This window comes from Chlorocebus sabaeus, chromosome 9, assembly GCF_047675955.1.
Source record: "Chlorocebus sabaeus isolate Y175 chromosome 9, mChlSab1.0.hap1, whole genome shotgun sequence".
NCBI classification, from domain to species: domain Eukaryota; kingdom Metazoa; phylum Chordata; class Mammalia; order Primates; family Cercopithecidae; genus Chlorocebus; species Chlorocebus sabaeus.
This window is the reverse complement of record NC_132912.1, coordinates 135404382-135428696: the sequence shown is the minus strand read 5'-3', so window position 1 is coordinate 135428696 and position 24315 is coordinate 135404382. Positions and strand designations below refer to the sequence as shown.

Genomic DNA, 24315 nt, shown 5'->3' with positions numbered 1-24315 from the left:
AAGAGCTGACCAGCAGACGGGCCAGCAGTGCCCCGTGGGCCTCATGTGGATCAGAGCTGCACGTTCCCTGCCTCTGTTTAAGGAAATATTTTACACCTTGGTCAGGTCTGAGGGTTTAATCTTGAGAAACATTTCTGTAGAGCAGGATAGCTAATGGCACCTTTTATTGGGATTAGCAGGTGCGAATGGCAGTATTTAAAGAAAAAAGACTTGACGACGTTTCTTGAATTGTGGGAAACAGACAAGTGTGGCCTGATGGGGCCCCTTCCTCCTTCAGCTGCGTGGCTGCCTCCCTGGTCCTCTCGCTGGGGTGGACCTGACCAAATATCCCCTTGTCCAGGGCTGTTTGGGAGACAGTGCTTTGCTGGTGAGGGTGGGATGGGGGCAGCATCTGCCACTGGGTGGCAGGAGCACCCCTGCCATTGTGACATCCAGAGATGTCTGCAGACATTGCCAGTGGGAATAACACAGCCCCGGGTGAGAACCAGTGACTCAACCCAGAGGTTGAAACCTGGAAAGCTGCCGTCTTTCTGAAGCTGAGAGGATGGAGGGCGGAGGTAAGAGGCCTGCAGGCCCAGCCCAGGCCTGAGGACAGGAGAAGGTGGCACAGGCTGGCCCTGCGTCTGGAGGAAGACGCTGATGCTCATGGCCCTGCCGGAGCTGAGCTGGGTCCAGGAGGGTGTGCATGGCAAGCAGGAATGAAAATGGGCTAAGCCGGGTGTTGGGGGGCGCCTGTGGTCTAAGCTGGGCATGCGGGGGGCGCCTGTGGTCCAAGCTGGGCATGTGGGCAGCACTTGTGGTGTAAGCTGAGTGCAGGGGTGCGTGCCTGTGGTCTAAACTGGGCATGGGGCATGCACCTATAGTCCCAGCTACTCAGGAGGCTGAGGCGGGAGAATCACTTGAGCCCAGGAGTTCGAGGCTGCAGTGAGCCATGATAGTGCCTGTGAATAGCCACTGACGCCCAGTCTGACCAACATAGTGAGACCCCATCTCAAAAAAAATGGGCTGCCCCAGGCAGCACTTACTGGACAGGTGAGGAGTGAGCAGCCAGGCTGGCACCAGAGCACCTGCTGTGGGTAAGCTGGGCATGGGAGTCATGGCTCTCCCTCCCCCATGGCTGCAGACCAGGCAGAGATCACCCCATAGGAGCTTTGGGGACCAAGGACACCAGTGTGTATGCAGGACTGAGTGCAGGGCCAGGAGCTGGCCTGGGGCTTGGCACATGGGAGCCGTCAGTCACCACGATGGGGGTCACCACCCCTCAGGCCCTGCTGTTTCAGGAATTCTCATGGAAAAGCTGCACCGACTCTCAGCCAGGCACAGACTCATTGCAGTCGGGCTGGGGAACGTCATAGGCCACAGCAGGCCCACTGGAACATCCTCGGGAAAGGCCGGTGAATGGTGGAGCCTCATATTTGTAAAGTTATCAGCCATGGAAGTAATGAGAACTTGCTAAACTAAAATTTTTGCACTGAGAGCATCTGCTGCAGTGAGTCAACCCTCACTCTCCATCCCGGGGCCACTGGGCAATTCGGAAATCGGCTGGGACTGGTGTCAACAGAGGCTCTGCGAAGAGGAGAAGGAGCAAGCCTGGAGCCAGGAGGGGAGAGGTCACTGTGCTGCAGCTGGGAGCAGCTCCACGGCGCCCTGGGACCACCCACCGAGGCCAGAGCCCCACAGCACCCTGGGAACGCCCACCGAGACCAGAGCCCCACAGCACCGTGGGGACGCCCACCGAGAGCAGAGCCCCACAGCACCCTGGGACTGCCCACTGAGGCCAGAGCCCCACGGCACCCTGGGACCGCCCACCGAGGCCAGAACCTTACAGCGCCCTGGGAACGCCCACCGAGAGCAGAGCCTTACGGCACCCTGGGGATGCCCACCGAGAGCAGAGCCTTACAGCACCCTGGGGATGCCCACCGAGAGCAGAGCCTTACAGCACCCTGGGGACGCCCACCGAGAGCAGAGCCTTACAGCACCCTGGGGATGCCCACCGAGAGCAGAGCCCCACGGTGCCCTGGGAACGCCCAGCAGGTCCTGGGCCTTAGGGTTGTTCCCCTGGAAGCTTCTGGAAGGCAGTGAAATCAACTGTGGTCTTGTGGTGCCTGGAGAGGATGCAGCCTCCAGGACATAGTGTCCCCCGCAGCATCCCATATGTGCTCTCCTAAATGAAGGGCTCAATTTGGGGGTTTCAGGGAAAAGTGAATGCAGCCCAAGGTTGAATCTGTGACTGAGAAACGGACTGAAGAAAAGACCCCGTCTGAGGGGGAAATTGGAAAAGACAAAGCAAGGGTGCTATGATTTGAACGTTTGTCCCCCTTGAACCTCGTGTTTAAACAATGCCCAAGGTGGCAGTATTGAGAGGTGGGGCCTGTATGAGGTAACTGGGTCATGAGGGTTCATGAATAGATCAGCCCGTTTGCTGACTAATAAGTTAATGGATTATAGTTATCATGGGAGTGGGCTGATGTCTTTATGAGAAGAGGAAAAGACCTGGGCTAACACAGCCCCCTCACCGTGTGGCATCCTGGGCCACCTCGGGACTCTACAGAGACCCCACCTGCAAGAAGGTCCTCACCAGATGCGGCCCTTTGACCTTGGACTTCTCAGCCTCCAGAATTGTAAGAAATAGTCTCCTTTTCTTTACAAATTATTCAGTTTCAGATATTCTATTATAAACAACTGGAAATGGACTAAGAAAATTGGTACCAGGAGCAGGGTGGTTGACAATAATGAATACTTGAACATATGGAACATATGGAACATATGGAAGCAGCTTTGGAACTGAGTAATAAGCGGAGGCTGAAAGCATTTGGAGGAGAAGGCTTTTAAAAACCCGGTATGTCTGTAAATGGATCATTGAGGGTGATTCTGGTGAGGGCCTGCCTGGAAGACAAGATGACAAGGGAAAGTTTGGAACTCTTTAGAGATCTGTTAAGTGGTCGTGACCGGGACGCTGATAGAAATATGGACCGGAAAGGCCATTCTGATGAGATTTCAGATGGAACTGCGGAGCAAGGTATTAAAACCTAGAATAAAGGCCAGCCTCGTCATAAATTAGCAAAGACCTTGGCTGAACTGTCCATGTGGAACAGCTTTGTCAAAAGCTGAACTTGATAGTGGTGAACAAGGGTGTCCGGTAGAATGAATATCCAAGCAGCAAAGAATTAGGCCGCTGCGTGGCTACTTCCAGCCACTACACTGAGCTGCAAAAGGGAAAAATAACTCGGAGATGGAATTTATCATCAAAAGAAAAGTGAGTGGAAGGATCTGGAAGCTCTTAGCCTGGCCATGTAAAGAGTGAAAGGTGTGCCCAGGAGAGGAGGTTCCAGGAGAGGAGCCAAGGCTCCTCCATTCACCAAAAGTCCGTACAGAGAGAAGGGGCTGGGTGCTGTTCTTCAAGGCAGTGGAAGAAACACCCAGAAGGCATTTCAGAGATCTTCAAGGCCGCCCTCCTGTTGCCAGCCTGGAGGCCATGGAGGGCAGAAGTGCTCTGGCGGATGGGCCAGAGGTGCCGTCCACAGGCTCCCTGCCCCAGGCCTGCTGAGGACCGTGCTCCCTAAATTCCAGTGCAGCTGTCCATGGCAGCCCCAGCGGTGGCTCAGGCAGCTCCAGTGCAGATAGACCCACAGCTCAAGATGTGGACATAGCATTGGCCACGGCCACGTGGCACTGATTCCATAAGCTTGCAGAGAGCAAGATGGAGACTTGGCAGCCTCCATCCAGATTTCAAAGGATGCCATTGAAAGTCTGGGGGCCCGGGCAGAGACTCGTCCCAGGGATGGAGCCACCACAGACAGCCCCAGCAGAACAAAGCCTAGTGCAGCCACGGGAACAGGACCCCCACCAGGACCCCAGAGCTGTGGAGTCACTGGCAGCTCGGGAAGCTTCAGGCACCAGACTCCAACCTGGAAGAGCAGCCACGTGGGCTGCATCCAGCAAAGCTGTTGGGGAGGCCCAACCCCCAGCCCGTGTGTCCGGAGGTAGCAGGTGCTGTTGGAAGAGCCCATTCCCTGAATTTAGGGTCACGTCAGCCCTGTGGGGTGGGGGCTTGCTTGGAGCCTCCACTCCTCTCTTTTTGCCTGTTCTCGTTTTCCAGTGGGAACGTCTCAACTGGTTCCACTGCTGTATGTCGGAAGTAGAGAACTTGTTTTGCTTTCACAGGCTCATAGATAAGACTCTGACTTTTGAGTTGCTGCTGGAACAAGTTAAGACTTTGGGAGCATGGGGTTTGTAGGAATGTATTTGTACATGATAAGGACATGAGTCTTGGGGGCAGAATGCTATGGTTTGAATGTTCCCTCCAAAACTCATGAATGGGTCGATCTAATTAATGGTTTTAGATTCAGGGGTTATCCTGGGAGCGGGACTGGTGGCTTTATAAGAAGAGGAGGAGAGACCTGAGCTGGCACACTCAGCCCCTCGCCATGGGATGCCCCGCACCACCCTGGACTCTGTGGCATCCCCACCTGCGAGAAGGCCCTCACCAGACGTGGCTGAAAGCGACCGTTGCTGGGCCACACACAGCCACAGCAGAGATCCCCAGTACCGAGGTCACTCAGAGCGTGTTTTCCAACCTCGGTGACGTAAAGTGGGAAATCAGTAACAAAACTGGACCTGTGAGAAACACGGGTGCCTCGAAATTAAACAGTTACTTATGATGATCAAATTAGTCAAGGAAGAAGTCACAGTGGAATTCAGAAAACACTTTAAACTGACTTAGATTTAAACTGACTTAGTGAATGGAAATACTACAAATAAAAATTTACGCGACTTAGCTCAAACGGGTTACAGGAAAAATACAGCCTTGAATACAAGAAGAAAGCCAGAAAAAACCTTGATTTAAGCTTTGATTTCGAGAAGCTGGACAACAACAATCAGTTACATCTAAGAAAAATGAAAGAGGACAAATCAATACAGCACGAGAAACAGCGAAGTCAAAACCAGCAAAGGAAATCCAAGGCACAAGTTGGTTCCAAAGAGAAGACAATGAAATGGAGAAATCCCTGCTCAAGAAAAAAAGGGAACAGGCGAGTTTCCAATGTGAGCAAGAAAAAGACCCATCACTGAGATGATGCAGATGTTGAGAGTTCACACAGAATGTTCTTACTCCAATACAGGCGACAATGGACCCAAACGGACCAAGTCTTCAAAAAAGCACAGCTCAGCAAAGCCGACAGAAGCGTAGAAAATCCAAATGATTCAATGTCTGTTAAAGAAATCGAATCTTTTATTTAAAATGTTGCTACAAAGAAAACCCAGATCCCACTGGCTTCACCAGTAAATTCTTCCAAAAACTGAAAGAAGAAATAACCACTTTGAAAACTCATAGAAATAAAGCAAAAAACTTCCTCTTTTACTAAGAGGCTAGATGAACATTGACACTGGAAACTTAGCAGGGACACTACAAGAAAGGAAAAGCTCTCTCATCACTATTACACAAAAATCCTAACAGAATACAGCAAATAAAACCCAGCAGTTATAAAGGCGCACGTCGGTGCCAAGTGGTGGTGTTCCATGTGGTTCAATATCATTGAGCACGTTAACAGAAGGAAAAGGAGACAAATCGTAAGATCGCCTTGACAGGTGCAAAAAAGGTATCTTTCATAATCCAACATCCACTCATGATTTTTAAAATTGAGATAGAAGCAAATGTCCTTAATCCAATAAAGAATCTCTCTACAGCCCTAGTATGCATCGTATTTAACGGTACAACATTGAAAAGTTTTCCGCAAGAGTGGAAATGTGCGCCCGATCGGTGCTTGTATTGAATATAGTACAATATGACTAGAAAAAGAAAGAAAATGCAGAAAGACTGAAAAGAAAATACAGAACCAAGAGACTGAAGAACTCAGGTGCTGTTCCTGAGTGTGGGCCGAGAGGCTCCGCGCTGTGAAGCCACCCGTTCTCTGTGGCCGAGGGTTCACGGAGCCTCTTCCTCCCCCGGTGAGGTCTTAGCCTGGTTCCCCTGAGCTATTAGCAATGTAGTTTTCCACAGAGATGGCCTGGCAGGTGGCCCAGGGCTCTGTCCCTTGTGGGGACCTGGGGCTGCGCCACTGCCCTGTGGCCACGGGAGACACAGGGTAGGAGCCGTACAGGGGAAAAATGACAAATCAGACTGCGGGCTAAAATTCAGAAGTTCTATTCATCAAAAATGCCCTGCTGAGAGTCGAGGGGCAGCCACAGAGAATGAGAAGACCTTGACACTAGGCTGCCTGACACACGTGCGCCCCGCGTGGGGGAGGGTGTGGGTCCCTTTTAAATAAGAAAAGGAGACACTGACAGAAGATGGCATGAGGTTGGAATCTCACAAAAGTAGGATTCGTGTGGCCAATAAACGATTTTAATGGTGTGCAAGTTCATTAGTCAGGGAAATGCAAAATTGAAGCCAGATGCAGATAACCAGACACCAACCAGAATGGCTCCCATGGAAAAGGAGGACATGGCCAGTGGAGGTGAGACGGGGATGGGGGCAGCTGAGGCTCCCTGGGTCTCATGCCCGCCCCTTGGCACAGCAGCCCCTGGGCAGAGTTCTGGCGGAATCGCTGTAGCTGACGCCGCGCGTCCACACCTGACTCCGCGCCCGGTAGAAATGCTTCACTGGGGTCCCGAGAGAGCAGCATCGCTCATGACCCCCAGTGACAGGAAGCCACCCAGATGCCCTCGGCCACAGAAGGGATGAAGAAGCTGTGGCGTTCCCAGCTGCGGTGTCTGCCACGAGGAGGGTCAGCCCCATGCTCCACCTGGGTGAAGCCCACAGCGCGAGCCAGAGGCCGGCAGAAAAGCCCGCCTGAGCTGCTAGAATCTGTTGTGGTCCCCTTGTGGGGAGGAGGGCCACTGGCCAGCAATGTCCTGTCTCTTTGCCTGGCCACACGGTGTGCCCACTGCAAAAGTCCGTCAAGCTTTTCACGCATGGGCTTTTACACCACTTTCTGTATATTCTACTTTGATAATAAGTTTTATAAACACTGCTTTGTTTGTGCAGACTTGAAGCTATGACTCAGAACCACAAGCCTCACAGCTCGACAGAGGGAGGGCTGCCCTTGTGGAGAGGCCCAGGCCTCCAGGAGCCCTCTAGCTGGCCCTCAGGGGCTGTGGTGGCCGCTTGCTGCTGGTGGTGAGGAGCTTGAACTACGTGCCCGGTCTGGTATTAGACTCATAGTCCACAGGAGGGGATGGGCTAGAGACGCCGCCTGCACCGCCTGACCACAGCCGACTGGCATCCCTGGGCCGGGAAGAGAGGGCCTTCCCCAGGGGAGCGTGGGGGCACGGCTCTGAGTCTGCACTGTGTACGCGTGTGTGTCCGTGTGTGTCCGTGCCTGTATGCGTGAGTGTGTGCATCTGTGTACATGTGCGTGTCTGTGTCCATGCATGTCTGTGTGTCTAGGTCCGTGTACACTTGCGTCTGTGTGTGTCTGTGCATGTCTGTGTGTGCGCGTCTGTGCACGGGTGTGTGTGTGTCCACGCCTGTCTGTGTGAGTGTGCGTCTGTGCACGCGTGTGTCTGCATGCATCCATGTACATGTGTGTCTCCATGTGTGGTGTGGAGGACACAGGAGGAAAGACGGAGGGAAAGGCACCACTCACGGAGGAGGCGCTGGGGAATTTTCCATTTGTTATTTTGGGTTTGGCGAACATGCACTTCGCGTCATGCAAATCAGGTTTCTAAACATTAACAACCGGAGAGAAATGACATTCTGGGGCCGCCGGTGACTCGTGCGTGCCTCTGCTGCCCCCTGGTGCCATCCCCGAGTCACTCCCAGCAGGGCCCCCCCGGAACCCCGAAGGCCCCAGCCCGGGGCAGGAAAGGCACAAAGCCCCGCTCTGGCTCTGCCGCGGGGTCTCCTGGAAACGAGGGAACAGCACAACGACATCCCTGCATCCTAAATGCATCCCCTGATAGCCGTTTTTCACCACACAGGCTTGGCAAAATCTCTGCGTCACTGAACAGCACTTTAACCTCTTGAATGAGATGCCTCCTACCTTTCGGGTCCTCTTTCTGCACCTCTCACGGGACAGGTAAAGACGCTCGTTCCTGTTGAGGTCGCCCCCAGCCCGCTGAGAGGCCTCAGGGAGGCAGAGACCCAGCCGTGGGCTGCCCACACCTCAGCCCCACCCCAGGGAGGCCTGGGACTCGGGAAACGCCCAGCCGGTCCTGAGAAGGTGCCGGACAGACACCAGCTACCAATGACACAGGGCGGGGGCGGTCCAGGGGTGCGGCACACCCGCCTCCTGCGACCTGTCTCCCGTACAGGGCCTTTGTGTCTGGTCTGGGCGTCCTGACCTGAAGGTCACTGTGACAGTGGAGTGGAGAGGATGGCTGCCCTCTCCTGCTCCCACTGGCCTGCAGCCAGCCGGCGGTGCCTCTGGCAGTGACCACAGAAGTCACTGGCTGTGGCCAGTTGCCCGGTGCATGACCCAGCCTGTTCTCAGTCCAGGTCCTGACTGGCCACGCACACCCGGCGGTGCCCCTGGAGGCGCACACGGGGGGGCCCTGCTGGGGGTGCGTGGTCTGCAGAGTGGGCCTCACTGGGCTCCTCTGAGGTCACTGGAGCTGGGCTGTGAGGTGTGTTTCCATCGTGGCTTGCCTGCGACCCTGGCCCACGTCCTGCCAGCAGGTCCTGTCTATACGGTGCTGCCTATGAGAAACCCAAGTTCATTACCGCAGCCAAAGGAAAGGTGCAGCCGGTGGGAGGTGAGCAGGGCTGCTCGGCAGGGAGGGGGGAGGAGGAGCAGGAGGTGAGCACGGCTGCTTGGCGGGGAGGGGGGAGGAGGAGCGGGAGGGCGCGGGGAGCAGGGGCGAGAGTGGGGAGGGGAATGGGGTGGGAGGGGGGAGCAAAAGGGGGGGGAGCAGGGGGGAGGGGGAGGGGAACCGGGGCAGGAGCAGGGGTGGGGAGCAGGGGTGAGAGGTGGCACGGAGCAGGGATGGGAGAGGGGGGAGGGGAGCAGGGGGGAGCAGGGGCAGGAGAGGGGGGAGGGGAGCGGGGCAGGAGGGGAGCATGGGGGAGGGGAACGGTGGGGGAGGGGAGGTGGGCAGGAGGGAAGCAGAGGGGGGAGGGGAGCGGAGGGGGGAGGGGAGGGGGGAGGGGAGCAGGGGCAGGAGCAGCGCTGATGCCCACTGCGCCGAAGAGCTCCCTGCACAAGGGCCCTTTCCTTTCAGAAACTGAAGGCCCACCAGGGAGCCCCTGGGGTCCCGGAGGCGTGGCCTCTCCCCGCCCTCCACCCACAGGGATGGAGGGGTCTGTAGAGCCTGTGACATTCTGGAAACAGATGTAGACGGGGCGTGTGCTTCCCTGGGGCCCAGGAGGCCCATCGCTGGCTGCACAATGATGTGGCAGCCGCTCCACGGCATGCGGCCAGGGGACCCCACACGGCGGAAGGGACTTCCATCCATGCAGCCTTTCTTGCGAGACAGCAGCCCTTTTCCCATTGCCCACCACGCACGGTCCAGCTGCCGTCCTCAGGCCTGGGCAGCAACAGAGGGTGTGTCCACGTTCCTGCAGGCTTCTGCAAGGTGATGCGTCTGGCCATGAGTCCCACCGCCTTCTCCCACCTGCTGGCCCGTGCCCAGCAGTTCCGGAAGCAGACCCAGGCCCAGGTGTACAGCGAGGACATGGCCCTGAACGCAGGCTCGGTGAGGCCCTCCAGACTCCAAGCCACCCTGCCAGGACCCTCTGCCCCCATCCCTGAGAGCCAGGATCCCAGCGAGGTGGGGGGAGGGGCGGGGCGCTAGGCCAGGCTGCTGAAGGGCTTGGGCCATCCTGACTCCCAGGCCAAGTTCCATGTTGGGGGAGAACTCACTGCTTGGACTCCTTGGCCATGCCTGATCCCTGAAGTACAGACAAAGAGGAGGGGCCCTCTGTGGTGCGGGCAGAGGAGATGGGTGGGGGCTGGGGTCTCAGGGTGACCCTCCAGAGGATGGGCCAGGTGCTGTGGGGCCCTCATTACCGAGCCAGGCGCCCTTGTCCACCACGCTGTTCACAGAAGGGGCAGGGGCTCGGCCTTTCCGCAGGGGCCTGGCCCTCGTGGGGTCTGGGCCATGCACCCTCTTTGCTATGGGGGCCTCTTGTTTGGGTTGAGTAGGAGCCAGAAGGCCTCCAGGTGGAAGAGAAGGAGTACCCTGTGCAGAGGCTCAGCAGCATCCTGGGGCCCCTGGAGGAGCTTCTGCGGCCGCTCTTCCCCCTGCTCAGCCTCTCTGAGGCCAGGTACCAGGGATGACGTTGCAGCCGGCTCCCCACCACACTCATGCATGGACACGTGTGTCCAGTGCCGTGGCCAACCACGTGTGCTTGCTGTGCCTTCTCGGCCACCTTTGTTCCAGACTCCGCACTGCCCGCCTGCTCCCAGGAAGCATTTCTTCCTGGTTCTGCCTCCATTCCTGCCTGGAGGAGAACTGCCCACTGCCCACTCCCCACGGCCCCTCCAGCCCCCGGCCCAAGTGTGGGGTGGGACAGCAAGCACCTCCGAGGGACCGCCCGGGCTCCTTTGATTTGGGGTGGGAAGGAAGGCAGAGGGGACAGACACCTGGCACCGTTTAGCTCGGCTGGTGGATCAGAGATGATCCCGAAATCCTGTGGCTCATCCCGGCCCCGCCTCAGTGGGACCATCCCAGAAGTGAGCGTGGGGATTCGTGGCGCTGCTGCCTTAGAGTGAAGCAGGCTGAGGAGGGGTCGCCTATATTCCAAGCATTTGTTATCTGTCTGTTTTCGAATATATAACCTGACTTTCAGAGTGCAGATGCCGGTGGTCGTTGCTGATTCAGGGAAGTCGAAGGGCAAAGACAAGGAGAGGAAAATGTCCACAGGACAACACAGTGAGTGGGGCGGGCACAGCCACTCAGCCCGGGGTGCTCGTCCCGCCAGAAGAGGTGGGGTCGGGATCCACCCACCCATCCAGGAACGCCAAGGGGGGTCAGGAGCCCAGGAGCCCCCAAGCCCTGCAGCCCTCCCTCTGAGGCCTCCTTGCGCAGGGGGTCCCTGGAAGGTTCTGTGCACAGCCACGGACCGGGTCGGAGGGTCCGTGCCTCTCCGGATAGGAGGCTCCGGGTAGGAGGCTCTGTGCCAAGCCCCCTGAGAGCACCACGGAACCCAGCACAGCTCCCTCGCGTGGTGGATCGGCAGCCCCGCCACACCACGTGTGCTTGCTAACAAAACGAATCGTGTGGAGGGACAGGCGTGATGGGAGGCGGTTCTGTTCTGGGGCATCTGGAGGAGAAGGTGGCATGGAGTCAAGGCGGGCTGTCAGCCTTTCCCAGCGCCCAGAAGCCAAGTCAGGAGACGGAGCCTTGCGGCCCCGTGTGAGGGGTCCTGTCTTCAGGAGCTGATCTCCCTGCACGGCTGTTTCCCAGACACAGTCCAGCCCGAGGTTGTGGATAAGATCATCCTGGTGGCAGACAGACATCTCCTGGAGCTGCCACTGGAAGGCCTCTCTGTGTTTGATGAAGGGACAATTTCCTCTGTGTCACGAGAATTTTCTCTTCAAATGTTGTGGAATCGCCTCCATAAAGAAGAGCCAGGTAGGGACTGCCCTTAGCCACCTTAATGTCTAATTTTAAAATGGAGATATTTATTTTTCAGATGAAACAATGTTAGCTCCTATCAAAAAATAATCATCAAATGTTGCAACATTTTTCTAGGCATTTATTCACTCAAAGATATTTATAGGATATAAACACTCAACAATCTGGGCAACATGGTGAGAGTGCATCTCTACAAGAAATTTTAAAATTAGCCGGGCATGGTGGCATGCACCTGTGGTCCCAGCCACTCAGGAGGCTGGGAGGATGGTTTGAGCCTGGGAGACGGAGGCTTCGGGGAGCTGAGATGGCACCACTGCACTGCAGCCTGGGCAACAGAGTGAGACCCTGTCAAAAATAAAATATGTATGTATATATATAAACACTCAAAACTATTTTAAAAATCCCTGCTATGTGCCAGTATCCTGGTGCCAACACACAGGGAAGACAAACTTAATGCCGTTCTTGCCCCCACAAACATCTGTTTCAAAGGAGGAGACCAGATGTGTAGTTAACAGCTAGCCTCTCCGTTAATCACGCAGACTGTGGAGAGCAATAAGGGAGAGCGCGGAAGGCCCTGGCCTCGGCTGGGATTCGGGTGGACCACATTCTGTGACTGAGTGCTGGCTGTGCAGACATGCCTGGTTTGTGAAACTTCCCCAAGCCCTACACGTGTGGTATGTGCAGTTTTCTGCATGTATGTGGCACTTCAATATCAAAATTAAAAATAAATAGATTGGACTTTTGCTTCCATCTCAGATGAAGTAACAAGGACCAGATTTGTCCTTCCAACTGAGACAACTGTAAACCAGAGAAAAACACATGAACTGAGGGTTTCAAACACTGACCAGCAGGCCGCGCAGGACGGGGATCCTTGAAAGAGGGGTTGGCTGGTGAGTGCCACGGCGGCCCCCCCGGCTCTTACTCCCTGGGGAGTTTCCAGGTCACAACATTGTTGGGGGGGGGCGGGAAGAGCCCAGGGGTCTCCCCAAGTTGAGGACAGGCAGTTTGGAGTCTGGGGAAACCGACAGCTCCAACGTGCAGAGCGGGACGCCCGGAAGGAGAGAGCCGCAAGGAACGGCCACTCCGAGATCTGCAGAGCCCACGGCAGGAAGACGGCCGCCGCCTGTGTGCAAGGCCAGGGAAAGAGACAGCTCTGAAAAAAGTGAAAAGACGGATAAACACTTAAAACTCCTTTATTTTCAAAATCTCTTTAAAATTTTTTGAGCAAAAAGTTTAGAGCAAAAGAAAATAATAATGGTATGGAGTTTTATAACCTAAATGTGAAATGAATAACAACAGCACCAAAGATGAGAGGGAGGGAATGGAAGCAAAGTATGTAAAGGCTCCATCCTCTAGAGAAAGTGGTATAATATTACTTGAAGATAGACTGTGATAACGTTATAAACTATGCATCCTCAAGTAATCAATAAAAACAAAACAACAAGAAAAACAACCCCCCCAAGTTTATAGCAAATACATAATGAAGAAGATGAAATGGAATCATAAGCACCCTCTTAATCCAAAAAACACAGAAAAAAAGGGAAGAGAGAACAGATAGGAAAAATAAAAAAGAAATAGCAAGATAGTATATTTCAACCCAACCATATCCATAATCACATTAAGTGTCTAAACACCCCCAACTAAAAGAAAAAGATCATCTGATTAAATGAAAATTTAGCATTCAAAATACGCTTCCTCCAAGAAACCCACTTTAAATGAAAAGAAAATGGTGAGTTAAAAAGAAAGGATGGAAAAACCATATCTCTTAGTATCCAAAGAAGGTTGGCATGGTGAGATTAAATCAGAAAAAGGTGGAGTTCACCCTGGGAGTGTGACCAGAGCTACAGCGGGCGGTTCTGTAAAGAGGAGGAGGCTAATTCACGAAGAGGGTGTGAAACCTAAATGTCTGTACATTGATTAACATCGCGGCAAAATACATGAGACAAAACCCACAGAGCCACAAAACAGTCAAGACGCACCCAGGGATGGCTGGGGAGGTCAACATCCCTTTCTCAACAGTGACGGAGCAAATATGCATCGAATCAGTCGGGTGTGGAGGATGAAACATGCCAGGCAGCCTCATCTCATGGATGTTTATGTGACATTCCCCCCATGGCAGAAGAATGTACACTTTTTTCACACACACACGGAACATTTGACGAGATATACCCTAAGTTGAGCCATAAAACAAGCCACAAAAATATTAAAGGGTCCAAATTACCCACAGTAGGTTCTCTGACCACAGTGGAGTTAAATTAGAACTTAATAACAGAAATCATGCCTGGAAAACCCCAAACACTTGGAAACTAAATATACTTCTTAAATACCCGTGGATAAAAGAAGACATTAAAAGGGGAATTCAGAAAATATTGTGTTGTGAATGAAGACAAAAACACAATTTATCATTACTTGTGGATGCCACTGACGCGCAAGAAGGGATTTACGGAACTAAGCATGTATATTAGAAAGAAAAAAGGCCACAGAGCAATGACCGCTATTTCTATCTTCAAAAATTAGGAAAAGAAGAAAAAATTTAACACAAACATAATCAAGGATGATGAACATAAGAACAGAAATCTATGACACAGGAAACAGAAACACAAACCAAAAGCAAGTTCTTTGAGAAAAATCAATAAAATTAATACACCTCTAGTCAGGTCAGGCTGATCAGAAAAAGACAGAGACACAAATTATCAATATCAAAAATGATAGAGGGAGCATCACTACAGAGTCAAGAGAGGATAAAAAGTAAATAATGAATAATGCTGTGTCAATAAATTTAACAACTTAGATGAAATGGACAAGTTCCTCGAAAGACCCAAGCTTACATAATCACTCTAGAAGAAAGGGATGGCCTGGATAGGCCTGTATCTATTAAGGTAATAGACAGTTTAGTTTAAAATCTTCCCACAAAGGAAAAACCTCTACACCCAGAGGATGTCTACACACATCCTCCCACAGCAATTAAAGAGGAGAGACTGTACTTCCCAGCTGATTTTCTGAGGCTGGCGTTATCCGGACACAAACCCAGAGAAAGACGTCAGGAGATTTTAAAAAAAAGGACCAATATGCCTCATGAATATAGATGCTAATAACATTCTTAACAAAATGTTAGGAAATGGAGCAAAACGAGACGTTACAAGGATTTATATTATGTCCACGTGGATTTTAACCCAGGAATACAAGGGTCATTTAATGTTTGAAAAATCAGCCAATGTGATTCACCATATCCATAAGCTAAAAAATAAAGACTATCTAATGATTGCAATAGATGCAGAAAGGCATTTGACAAAACCCAACATCCACTCCGAATACGAGCTCTTAGAAAACGAGGAGGGGAAGGCGGCCTCCTCCGGCTGGCAAAGGACATCCGCAGAACAGCTGTCCCTGAGTGTCGCAGGTCGGCCGGAGGCTGAGGCCGTCCCCCAAGGCCAGCAGCCAGGCGGGGCCACCCACTGCAGTGTCAGCACCGTGCTGGAGATCTCAGCTGGAGTACAGAGGCAGGAGGAAGAAAGGAAAAGCATCTAGATAGATCTTCTCTGCGGGTGGGCTCATCATCTGTGTAGAAAGTGTGATCTAGTGAGTGATTTTGGCAAGGTTGAAGGATACAAAAGTCAAGGTACAAAAACCAATTGCATTTCTATATAACTAACTATCAGAAATTAAAACTTAAAACACTACCATTGACAATAGCTTCCAAGCCGGGAAATACTTAGGGATACATTTGACAAAAGGTGCAAGACTTTGTACACTCATACTGTAAAACATTGCTGAGAGAGATCAAAGAACTAAACAAATGGAGAGAAGCGTCAGGCTCTTAGGTGAGAAGGCCCAATATTGCCAAGGTGTCAACTTGTCCTAAAGTAATCTGTAGATTCCACACAACTCTAGTCAAAATCTCCACAGGTTTTTTTTGTTTTGTTTTGTAGAATTTAACAAGTTTATTCTAAAAGTTATATAAAAATGTAAAGGACCTAAAGTAGCCAAAATAGGAGGGCACATGCCACCTGATGTCAGGAGCCCATCACACGGGCGCAGTGTTGACACAGTGGAGCACAGACACGACGGCAGCCGTGTAGACCCATGGGACGGGGTGGGGAACCAGAAGCGCGCCACAGCTGCACAGCCGGGTGGTGGCTGGCGAAGGGACGACGATGCTGAGCGGAGGAAGGGCATCTCCCTGAGTGGCTGCAGTCCCTGGGCGTTTGTAAAACAAAACACAACAAAAACGAGGCCGCAGGCCGGGCGCGGTGGCTCAACCCTGTAATCCCAGCACTTTGGGAGGCCGAGACGGGCGGATCACGAGGTCAGGAGATCGAGACCATCCTGGCGAACACGGTGAAACCCCATCTCTACTAAAAAATACAAAAAAACTAGCCGGGTGAGGTGGCGGGCGTCTGTAGTCCCAGCTACTCGGGAGGCTGAGGCAGGAGAATGGCGTAAATCCGGGAGGCGGAGCTTGCAGTGAGCTGAGATCCGGCCACTGCAGTCCAGCCTGGGTGACAGAGCGAGACTCCGTCTCAAAAAAAAAAAAAAACAAAAAAAAACGAGGCCGCACACCACGCATGAAAATCAACTCAAAATGGATCCGAGACCAAAGACGCTCACGTTTCTAGCAGAAAACACTGAGGAAAATCTGTATGACTTTCAGCAAATTTAAGAATTTCCACTCTTTGAAGGATATTGTTAAGAAAATGAAAAGTTACACTAAGACTGGGAGAATCTGATAATAGTAACAAATTTAGACTATATAAAGAACTCTCAAAACTGAATAAGAAAAAAACAACCCTATAAAAGATTTGAACAGATACTTCACCAGAAAAGATTTAGATAGCAAACAAAGTACGATGGAAAGATGGGAAGATGGAAAAATGCCTGACATCATTAATTATCAAGGAAATGCAAATGGAAACCACAGTGAAATACCCCTGCTTGCCTATTAGAATGGATGAAACTCACAAGATCAACCAGAAGACGTGCTGGCGAGGGTGTGGAACCGGAACCCTCATACTTGGCTGAGGGGAATGGTGAATGCTGGAGCCACTTTGGAAGACAGTTTGGCAGTTTCTTAACAAGTTAAACGCAGGCCTGTTGTATGCTGCAGTCATTCCACTCCTAGGTATTTACCAAAGAGGTAAGGAGACACACGTCTGCAGAAACTCATACAAATGTTTACAGCAGCATTATCTGCAATGGCCTAAACCGGGAAACCACAGAAAGGTCCATCACCCACGTGACAGACGCCTGGACACCCAGTGGGCAGATGAGCACATCGGGGTGTGGCCACGTGGTGGGGTCCTGCCTGCCAATGAGGGTCGACCGTTGGTGCCTGGGACAGCGTAGACGGGGCTCAGAGGGATTACGCCGAGGGGTGACCGTCGGTGCCTGGGACAGCGTAGACGGGGCTCAGAAGGATTACGCTGAGAGGTGACCGTCGGTGCCTGGGACAGCGTAGACGGGGCTCACTCAGATGGATTACGCCGAGGGGTGACCGTCGGTGCCTGGGACAGCGTAGACGGGGCTCAGATGGATTATGCCGAGAGGTGACCGTCGGTGCCTGGGACAGTGTAGACAGGGCTCACTCAGAAGGATTACGCGGAGGGAAAGAGGCCGGATCCAGGGAGTGCACGGGGATGGTTTCGTTTTTACAAAAGCCTGGGAAATACAAATTAACGTACAAGTCAGAAGGCAAGTACGTGGCTTCCTGGGGGTGGGGGCTGGGGCTGCGGGAGAAGTTGGGGGAGGGCCGCGGGTGCGGGAGGGAAGGTCGCAGGCGTTTGGGGAAGATCCTGGGGCTGGGTGTGCTGTGGCCTCTGCTGTGGCCGTGACTCATAGGCGTGCACCGTCCAGTCCTGACCGTCCAGTCCTGTCGCACTACTCACTCTCAATGCAGGCCGCTCACTGTGGTCAGCTGAACCTGAGCAATCTAAAATTGGACTCTGTACTCTGGCACTTTGACCCTTCCCGTGACCCCAAGCCCTTGTGGAGTCTCCTGCTTGTGAGTGGAATTTTTTTACATGAAATACAGAAAGAGCAAATTTGCATCGGGGTCACAGAAGCTTGCACAAAGGCACAGGCGCGAAGTGGATCTTTGAAGGAGGCGGTCTGAGGACGGAAGCCCCCAAGGATGGAGGCCTCCACAGGTGCTGTGTTCCAGGGAGGCTCCTCCAGGCCTGCCACAGCAGCCGGCGTGGCAGCTTAAAGCTGGTCTCCATCTGATTCTGGCCCACTGGGTGCCCTGTCCGTCTGCAGGCCACAGTCAGCCCCTTCTCGGAACTCTGGCCGCCCTCCTGCCTTCACCATGTGGAGGACGTGTCTGCCCTTCGTGGACGTGTCTGCCCTTCGTGGCAGGAGGGCAGCTCCGTGGCCCGGGACTGGGTGGGGCTCAGGCTGTGGAGAGGGTGAGCTTGCCGTGTGGAGAGGCAGGGAGGCCGGAGCTGGAGTTGGTTGGCACAGACACGAGGCTCACGGAGGTGTCGGAAACCATTTTTGATAGTGAAATGTGTCACGTCTCTAGAAAAATGCCCAAATGGAGCACCAGGCAGGAGGCAGGACCTGCTCCCATCCGAGAGCCAGCCCTGCTTCCCCAGCCCAGCTCGCCGCCCACAGCGTCCACCCTCCTGACTATACTGCAAAGCCAGGGCCTTTTACAACCTCACCTCCAACATCAGCACCCCAAAATCCTGCAGCCTGGGGTGCCTGTTCTTAAACTCTGCAAATGGCATCTGAAGGCACGCACTGCATCCAGCTCCTCCCTGGCTCCGTGGCTGGGCTCCGTGGCTGGTCTCTGTGGCTCCAGCTCCTGCCTGGCTCCGTGGCTGGTCTCTGTGGCTCCAGCTCCTGCCTGGCTCCGTGGCTGGTCTCTGTGGCCAGCCATGTTCCACCCTGCACAATTTATCTGCCCCCTGTTACTAGACACCCCATCCGTCTGCATGTCCTGACGTGCCCGGGAGCCCCGGTCCTTCCGGCTTTTCACCACCCAGCCATTTGTGAAGAGCCTGTTTCGTCTCTCACCCTCCTGTGGGGTTATCTGGGTTTTGTTCTTTGAGGTTTGTTGGATTTTCCTGGTATACTTTGGATATAATTTTTATTGTTTGTATCAATGGCAAATGTGTTCTCTGTACCTGGTCTTTTCACTCTTGAATGTGTCTTTTGATGAACAAAATATTTTAATGTTATTATAATCTAATTTATCGATCTTTTTCTTAATAGCTGGTACTTTAAGATGTGGCATTTATGGGCATTTACAAATATTAATTCTTCCAATCAAAGAACACAGGATATCTTCCCATTTATTTATGTCTCCTTCAACTTCTTTCATCAGTGTCTTACAGTTTCCAAGGCACAGATCTCTCACTTCATAGTTGAATTTATTCCTAAGTATTTTATTCTTTCTGATGCTATTAGAAATAGGGTGGTTTTCGGCTGGGCGCGGTGGCTCAAGCCTGTAATCCCAGCACTTTGGGAGGCCGAGATGGGCGGATCACGAGGTCAGGAGATCGAGACCATCCTGGCTAACACGGTGAAACCCCGTCTCTACTAAAAAAATACAAAAAACTAGCCGGGCGAGGTGGCGGGGGCCCGTAGTCCCAGCTACTCGGGAGGCTGAGGCAGGAGAATGGCGTAAACCCGGGAGGCGGAGCTTGCAGTGAGCTGGGATCCGGCCACTGCACTCCAGCCTGGGCGACAGAGCGAGACTCCCTCTCAAAAAAAAAAAAAAGAAAAAGAAATAAGGTGGTTTTCTTAATTTCTTAATCAGATAGTTCATTGGTAATGTATATAAATACTGATTTTTGTATGTTGATTTTGTATCTTGCAACTTTACTTAATTTATTAGTTCTAACAGTTTTCTGGTGGAGTCTTTGAGGTCTTGTATATATAAGAGCTTGTTATCTGCAAACAGATAATTTCACATCTTTTTTTCTGATGTGTCCTGTCATTTCTCTTTCTTTTTTAAATTTTTTTTTAATTTCTTTTTGAGATGGAGTCTCGCCCTGTTGCCCAGGCTGGAGTGCAGTGGCATGATCTCAGCTCACTGCAACCTCTGCCTCCTGAGTTCAAGCAATTCTCCTGCCTCAGCCTCCCAAGTAGCTGGGATTACAGGTGCACACCACCATACCCAGCTAATTTTTGTATTTTTATTAGAGATGGGGTTTCCCCATGTTGGTCAGGCTGGTCTCAAACTCCTGACCTCAGGTGATCCACCCACCTCAGCCTCCCAAAGTGTTGGGATTACAGGCGTGAACCACCGCGCCTGGCCTGTTATTTCTCTTTCTTTCCTGACTGCTCCAGCGGGGACTTCCAGCGCTGTTTAAACAGAAGTGTCAAGAGTGGGCTTCCTTGCCTTGTTTCTGATCTGAGGCGAAAGCTTTGTGCTTTTCACTGTTAGCTGTGGTTTGTCATTAGGTGTGTTTGGGATTTTTAAATCTTTCTTCACCTCATGATCATGAAAATATTCTCCGATGACATCCTCTAAATGCATTTCTCGTTTCCCACCTTTCACGTTTCCACCTAACTGCCATCTGAGATGGACTCTGTGGAGTGGGAGGTGGAATCTAAGGTTTTTTTCTCTGAGGGGATCCAGCTGTCTGTGCATCGCTTATTGAAACATCCTTCCCTTCCCTGCGGCCCGGCGCAGCCACCACCGTCGTGGCAGGGGCGGAACAGGAAAGCAGCAGCCGGACCAGACACTCTAACAACAGCGTGGCACGGGCCGCCCAGGGGTGCCCCCGGCCCAGCCCCGGTGCCTGTGAGCCTGCGACGTCGCATGGTCCTGGGGCTTTGCAGATACGATTCCCGACTTGAGGTGGGAGACGATCCTGCGGATATGGGAGGGCCCAGGTGATGACAAAGCCCTCACACGAGAGAAGCAGGAAGGCCAGAGAAAGAGCCTGGGGGCTGTGCTGCGGATGGTGAGGATGGAGAGCGTGGCCGGGAGCCAGGAACGGATTCTCCCCGGGAGCCTCCAGGAAGAGGGTGGCCGGGCCGGCGCGCCATTGTGAGCCGGTGAACCCCATTCGGACCTCCGATTTCCAGAACCATCAGACAGGAAGCGGTGCCACGTTTAGCCCCCGTTTGTAGTAATTGGTTAACGGCAGCCACAGAAACTAACAGAACCCTCACCACAGAGTAACTGAAAACCGGGCTGCCGGTGATCTAAGTCTTTTTGAAATGCATTACTCAGCGGCCACAAAAGGAAGAGATAGGCTGAGCCTTGAGTGTCCTCAGCCGTGAACCACTGAGTCTGGGGCGCCGCCAGGTGTGCCTGCACCGCGTGGTAAAACACTAAGGGCACCACCAGAGAGCTGGTGTGCAAACTCCCAAAGAATAGAGAAGGAAGAATGAATGAGGAAGACGAATGGGCCAGTTACCTCAATCAAGGCATCCAACAGCCAGTAATGGAGAAACACGTAGAAAACCAGGACAAATAAAAATAAAACAGTAAGATGGTAGAAGTTGGCCAATTTATGTCGTATATCAGAAAAGGTAAATTGGCCAACCCTGCTAACGAGACGACACGGGAGATAAGAGGATGCAGCTGCATGCCCTTTGCAGGAACACGCCCATCGCAAGTGACCCCCACGTGATAAACCAAGAGAAGCGAAAATGAGTAAATATTTAAGAGTAACCCGGAGGGCTGGTGTCTGACTCTCAAGGGAAACAGACTTCAGAGCCAGGCATTATTAGGGACATGGACACCATGAGAATCGAAGGTCCACCACCTCAGAGACATGAAATAGCCTCCAAATACAAGAAGCAATAAAAAGCAGAAACTGCGGGGTGTGGCCGTTGACCAGCCCCGACGCTGGGAGATCTTACCGTGCCTGGATTACTGACGGGTCTGACAGACAAAGCAAAAAGGGGATTTGGGGTGACGTAACGTAATTAACAATCTTGGCTTAATAGAGACATGGAACTCTGTGCCTCAAAAGTGGAGATTTGCAGTCTTTTCAGCTACGCTGGGAATAATCACAAAATTGAGAAGCAGATCCTACCGTGTCTCAGACGCTGGCAGACAGTCCACACCTGAGGCCAGTGTGAGGCGGGCGGAAAGCAGTTCTCCAAGGCAGACTTTTTTCCATCCTCACACACTTGAAAATTCAAGACCACACTTCTAAATATCTCATGAGACTCAGAAGAAATGAAATGATCATGGAAATGTCAAAAACTAGCGAGATGTTGCTAAACATAACTTAGAAGGTACTGCAGCTATAAATGTCAATGTTAGAATAGGAAAAGCACCAGGAATTCAGAAGCTCAGCACCTGATTTAAGAAGTCAGAGTTGGCCAGGTGCGGTGGCTCACGCCTGTAATCCCAGCACTTTGGGAGGCCGAGGTGGGTGGATCACGAGGTCCGGAGATTGAGACCATCCTGGCTAACACAGTGAAACCCCATCTCTACTAAAATACAAAAAATTAGCTGGGCATGGTGGTGGGCGCCTGTAGTCCCAGCTACTCAGGAGGCTGAGGCAGGAGAATGACGTGAACTCGGGAGGTGGAGCTTGCGGTGAGCCGAGATGGTGCCACTCACTCCAGCCTGGGGAATAGAGCGAGACTCCGTCTCAAAAAAAGAAGAAGTCAGAGCAAGGAGGCAGAATAATCTCAGGGTGAGCAGAGGAGCACGTGCAGAAAGCAGCCAAGATGACGCCGAGGAAACATCTCCGATGCCACAGAGAAGAGCAGCCAAGAAAGCCGGAAACGGAAGGAGACACAGCCCTGACGGCACACCAGAGGCGACCAGAGAATGTGGGAGTCTCCAAGCAACTTTGAACCAACGTAGCAAAACCCCTGGGCAGCAAGGACAAAATACTAGGAGAAAACACTTTGAGATGCCAGGAAGAAAGCAAACCTGAATAGTCTCATAACCAATAAAAAAGCACATCGATGGATTTAAGTCTGCCCACAAAAAATATATCCTTTTTTCCATGTTTCCACTGAATTCTGCCAGACTGTCAAGAAACAATCATGTCAGCATTAGATAAATCTCCCCAGTATCAGAAAAAGTAGACAGCTCCTCCCATCCTTCCCTAAGCCAGCCTAACTCCTCCCAGATGCTCCAGAACGGCACAAAAAATGCATAAAAAGATAAGCTGTCATCACTCAGTTTAGCCTTTTCTCTCCCCTTCTTCCCACTTCCTGACGGGGTCTCGCTCCCACTTCTAGCCTGGGGTGTCACCCAGGCTGGAGTGCGGTGACACAACCACAGCTTACTGCAGCCTCCACCTCCTGGGCTCAAGCCATCCTCCCACCTCAGCCTCCCGAATAGCCTGGATTACAGATGCAGGACGCCATTCCCAGCTAGGTGTTTTTTAGAAACAGGAGCTAACTCTGTTGCCCAGGTTGGTCTCGAACTCCTGGGCTCAAGTGATCGTCCCACCTCAGCCTCCCAAAACACTGGGATTACAGGCGTGAGACACTGTGCCCGGCCCCAGTTTAACCTTAAAACACTGCAGGTGTCCCAGAAGAACAGTCGTGTGAGCATTTCAGTCAGCGCAGGGTGAAAGCATTTGATAAAACGCACACATTTACTTTGTGAGCCAGGAACTGAACGCAATGCCCCATCCTGATAAAGAAATCCATCAAAAGCTAGAGAGAGCCTCCTTCTTAATGGGGCTCCCTTAGAAGCAGCTTCTCTGAAGGGGGTGAAGCAGTGAGCCCCATCCATGCATTCATTCTGCTGTCTGCTGGAGGCCCCAACATAGGCACACAGAAAGGAAAGAAAAGACGGGGCACAAACAGGAGGGAAGTGGCCATCCTTCCCAGGCACATGGCTGTCTATGCAGAGCCTACAAAAGAAAGTGTTCGTGTAGAAAGGGGCCGGTTGTAAATCCCTGTACAGAAGGCCCTGGAACCAGTGAGGGGCCCAGGCACGGCAGGCACACTGGTGAGTGCCCAGTGGGGTGTGTGAATGGCAGCCAGGTGGGCCTTGGAGCCTTTCGAGAGTGGTTCTTCCTTGAGGACTTTCCCCAACCCTGTGAACCTTTGCATTTCAGAAGTTATTGCCATGTCAACTTCACAAAAATTAAAATTGCTTGTTTTCACAACTTGTGTTTTTTCATTGAAGTGAAATTTGCATAACATGAAATTAACCGACAGTGTGGCCGGACGGCTGCCTCGAGCTGCTGCCAAACATCCCTGCCTCTTTCTTGTCTTCAACAGAAGGTGGCGTGAAAAAGGAGGGGAGAAGCAGAGACCCCAAAAAGAGAAGCCTAGTGAAGAAGGGCAGGAAGGTAGGTGGGGGTCTGTGGTGGGGGATCGGGCTGGTGGGCACACCTGGAGGTCGGGCTCGGGCCCCTGCACCTGGCGTGACCCTGCTCTGTGGTTGCAGGGCAGCGTCCCCCGGACCATCCCCGCTGACTGCATCATAGTCGACTCCGACAACTTCAAGTGTATCCTTTGATGAGCCCCAGTGGGGGGACCGAGACCCCACCCTGTGCTCCCATTTCTCCTTGACCAGGATCCAGTCATCGTGGACCCATACGAGGAGGCCCAGGGCCCAGGTGGGTGCTGCACAGGGCTCCCTGTTCAGGCACACGCCAGCCTCGGGCCTCCTGCCACCCTGCAGTCGTGGGCAGCAGCTGGTGCCCCACTCCTCGAGGCTCCCAAATCTGCACATGTACTTGCCCTGTTTTGGCTTTAAATATTTTAATTTGTTGGGGTTTTCTCTCGGCTGGCCTGGTTCTACCATCACCCCACAGGGCATGGCAGGGCACTGACACATCCGCCTGCATTCACCGTGACCCCTCCCCAGGGCCCCGGCCCTGCACACGTGTGTCTGATGAAGTACCGTGGTCTGTA

The 24315-nt window shown here is 52.6% G+C and overlaps 1 protein-coding gene across 1 annotated transcript in view; it reads left to right on the top strand.

Annotated features, from left to right (window-relative positions):
• Positions 1–24315, top strand: part of CFAP46 (cilia and flagella associated protein 46) — a 143577-nt gene that overhangs the window by 96349 nt on the left and 22913 nt on the right. The window contains exons 44-52 of the mRNA XM_038010269.2: positions 7921–8018; positions 8618–8694; positions 9503–9633; positions 10083–10204; positions 10730–10812; positions 11347–11514; positions 23677–23747; positions 23846–23906; positions 23982–24017. Coding sequence (XP_037866197.2) covers positions 7921–8018; positions 8618–8694; positions 9503–9633; positions 10083–10204; positions 10730–10812; positions 11347–11514; positions 23677–23747; positions 23846–23906; positions 23982–24017 — 847 coding nt within the window. The remainder of the gene's footprint in view (positions 1–7920; positions 8019–8617; positions 8695–9502; positions 9634–10082; positions 10205–10729; positions 10813–11346; positions 11515–23676; positions 23748–23845; positions 23907–23981; positions 24018–24315) is intronic.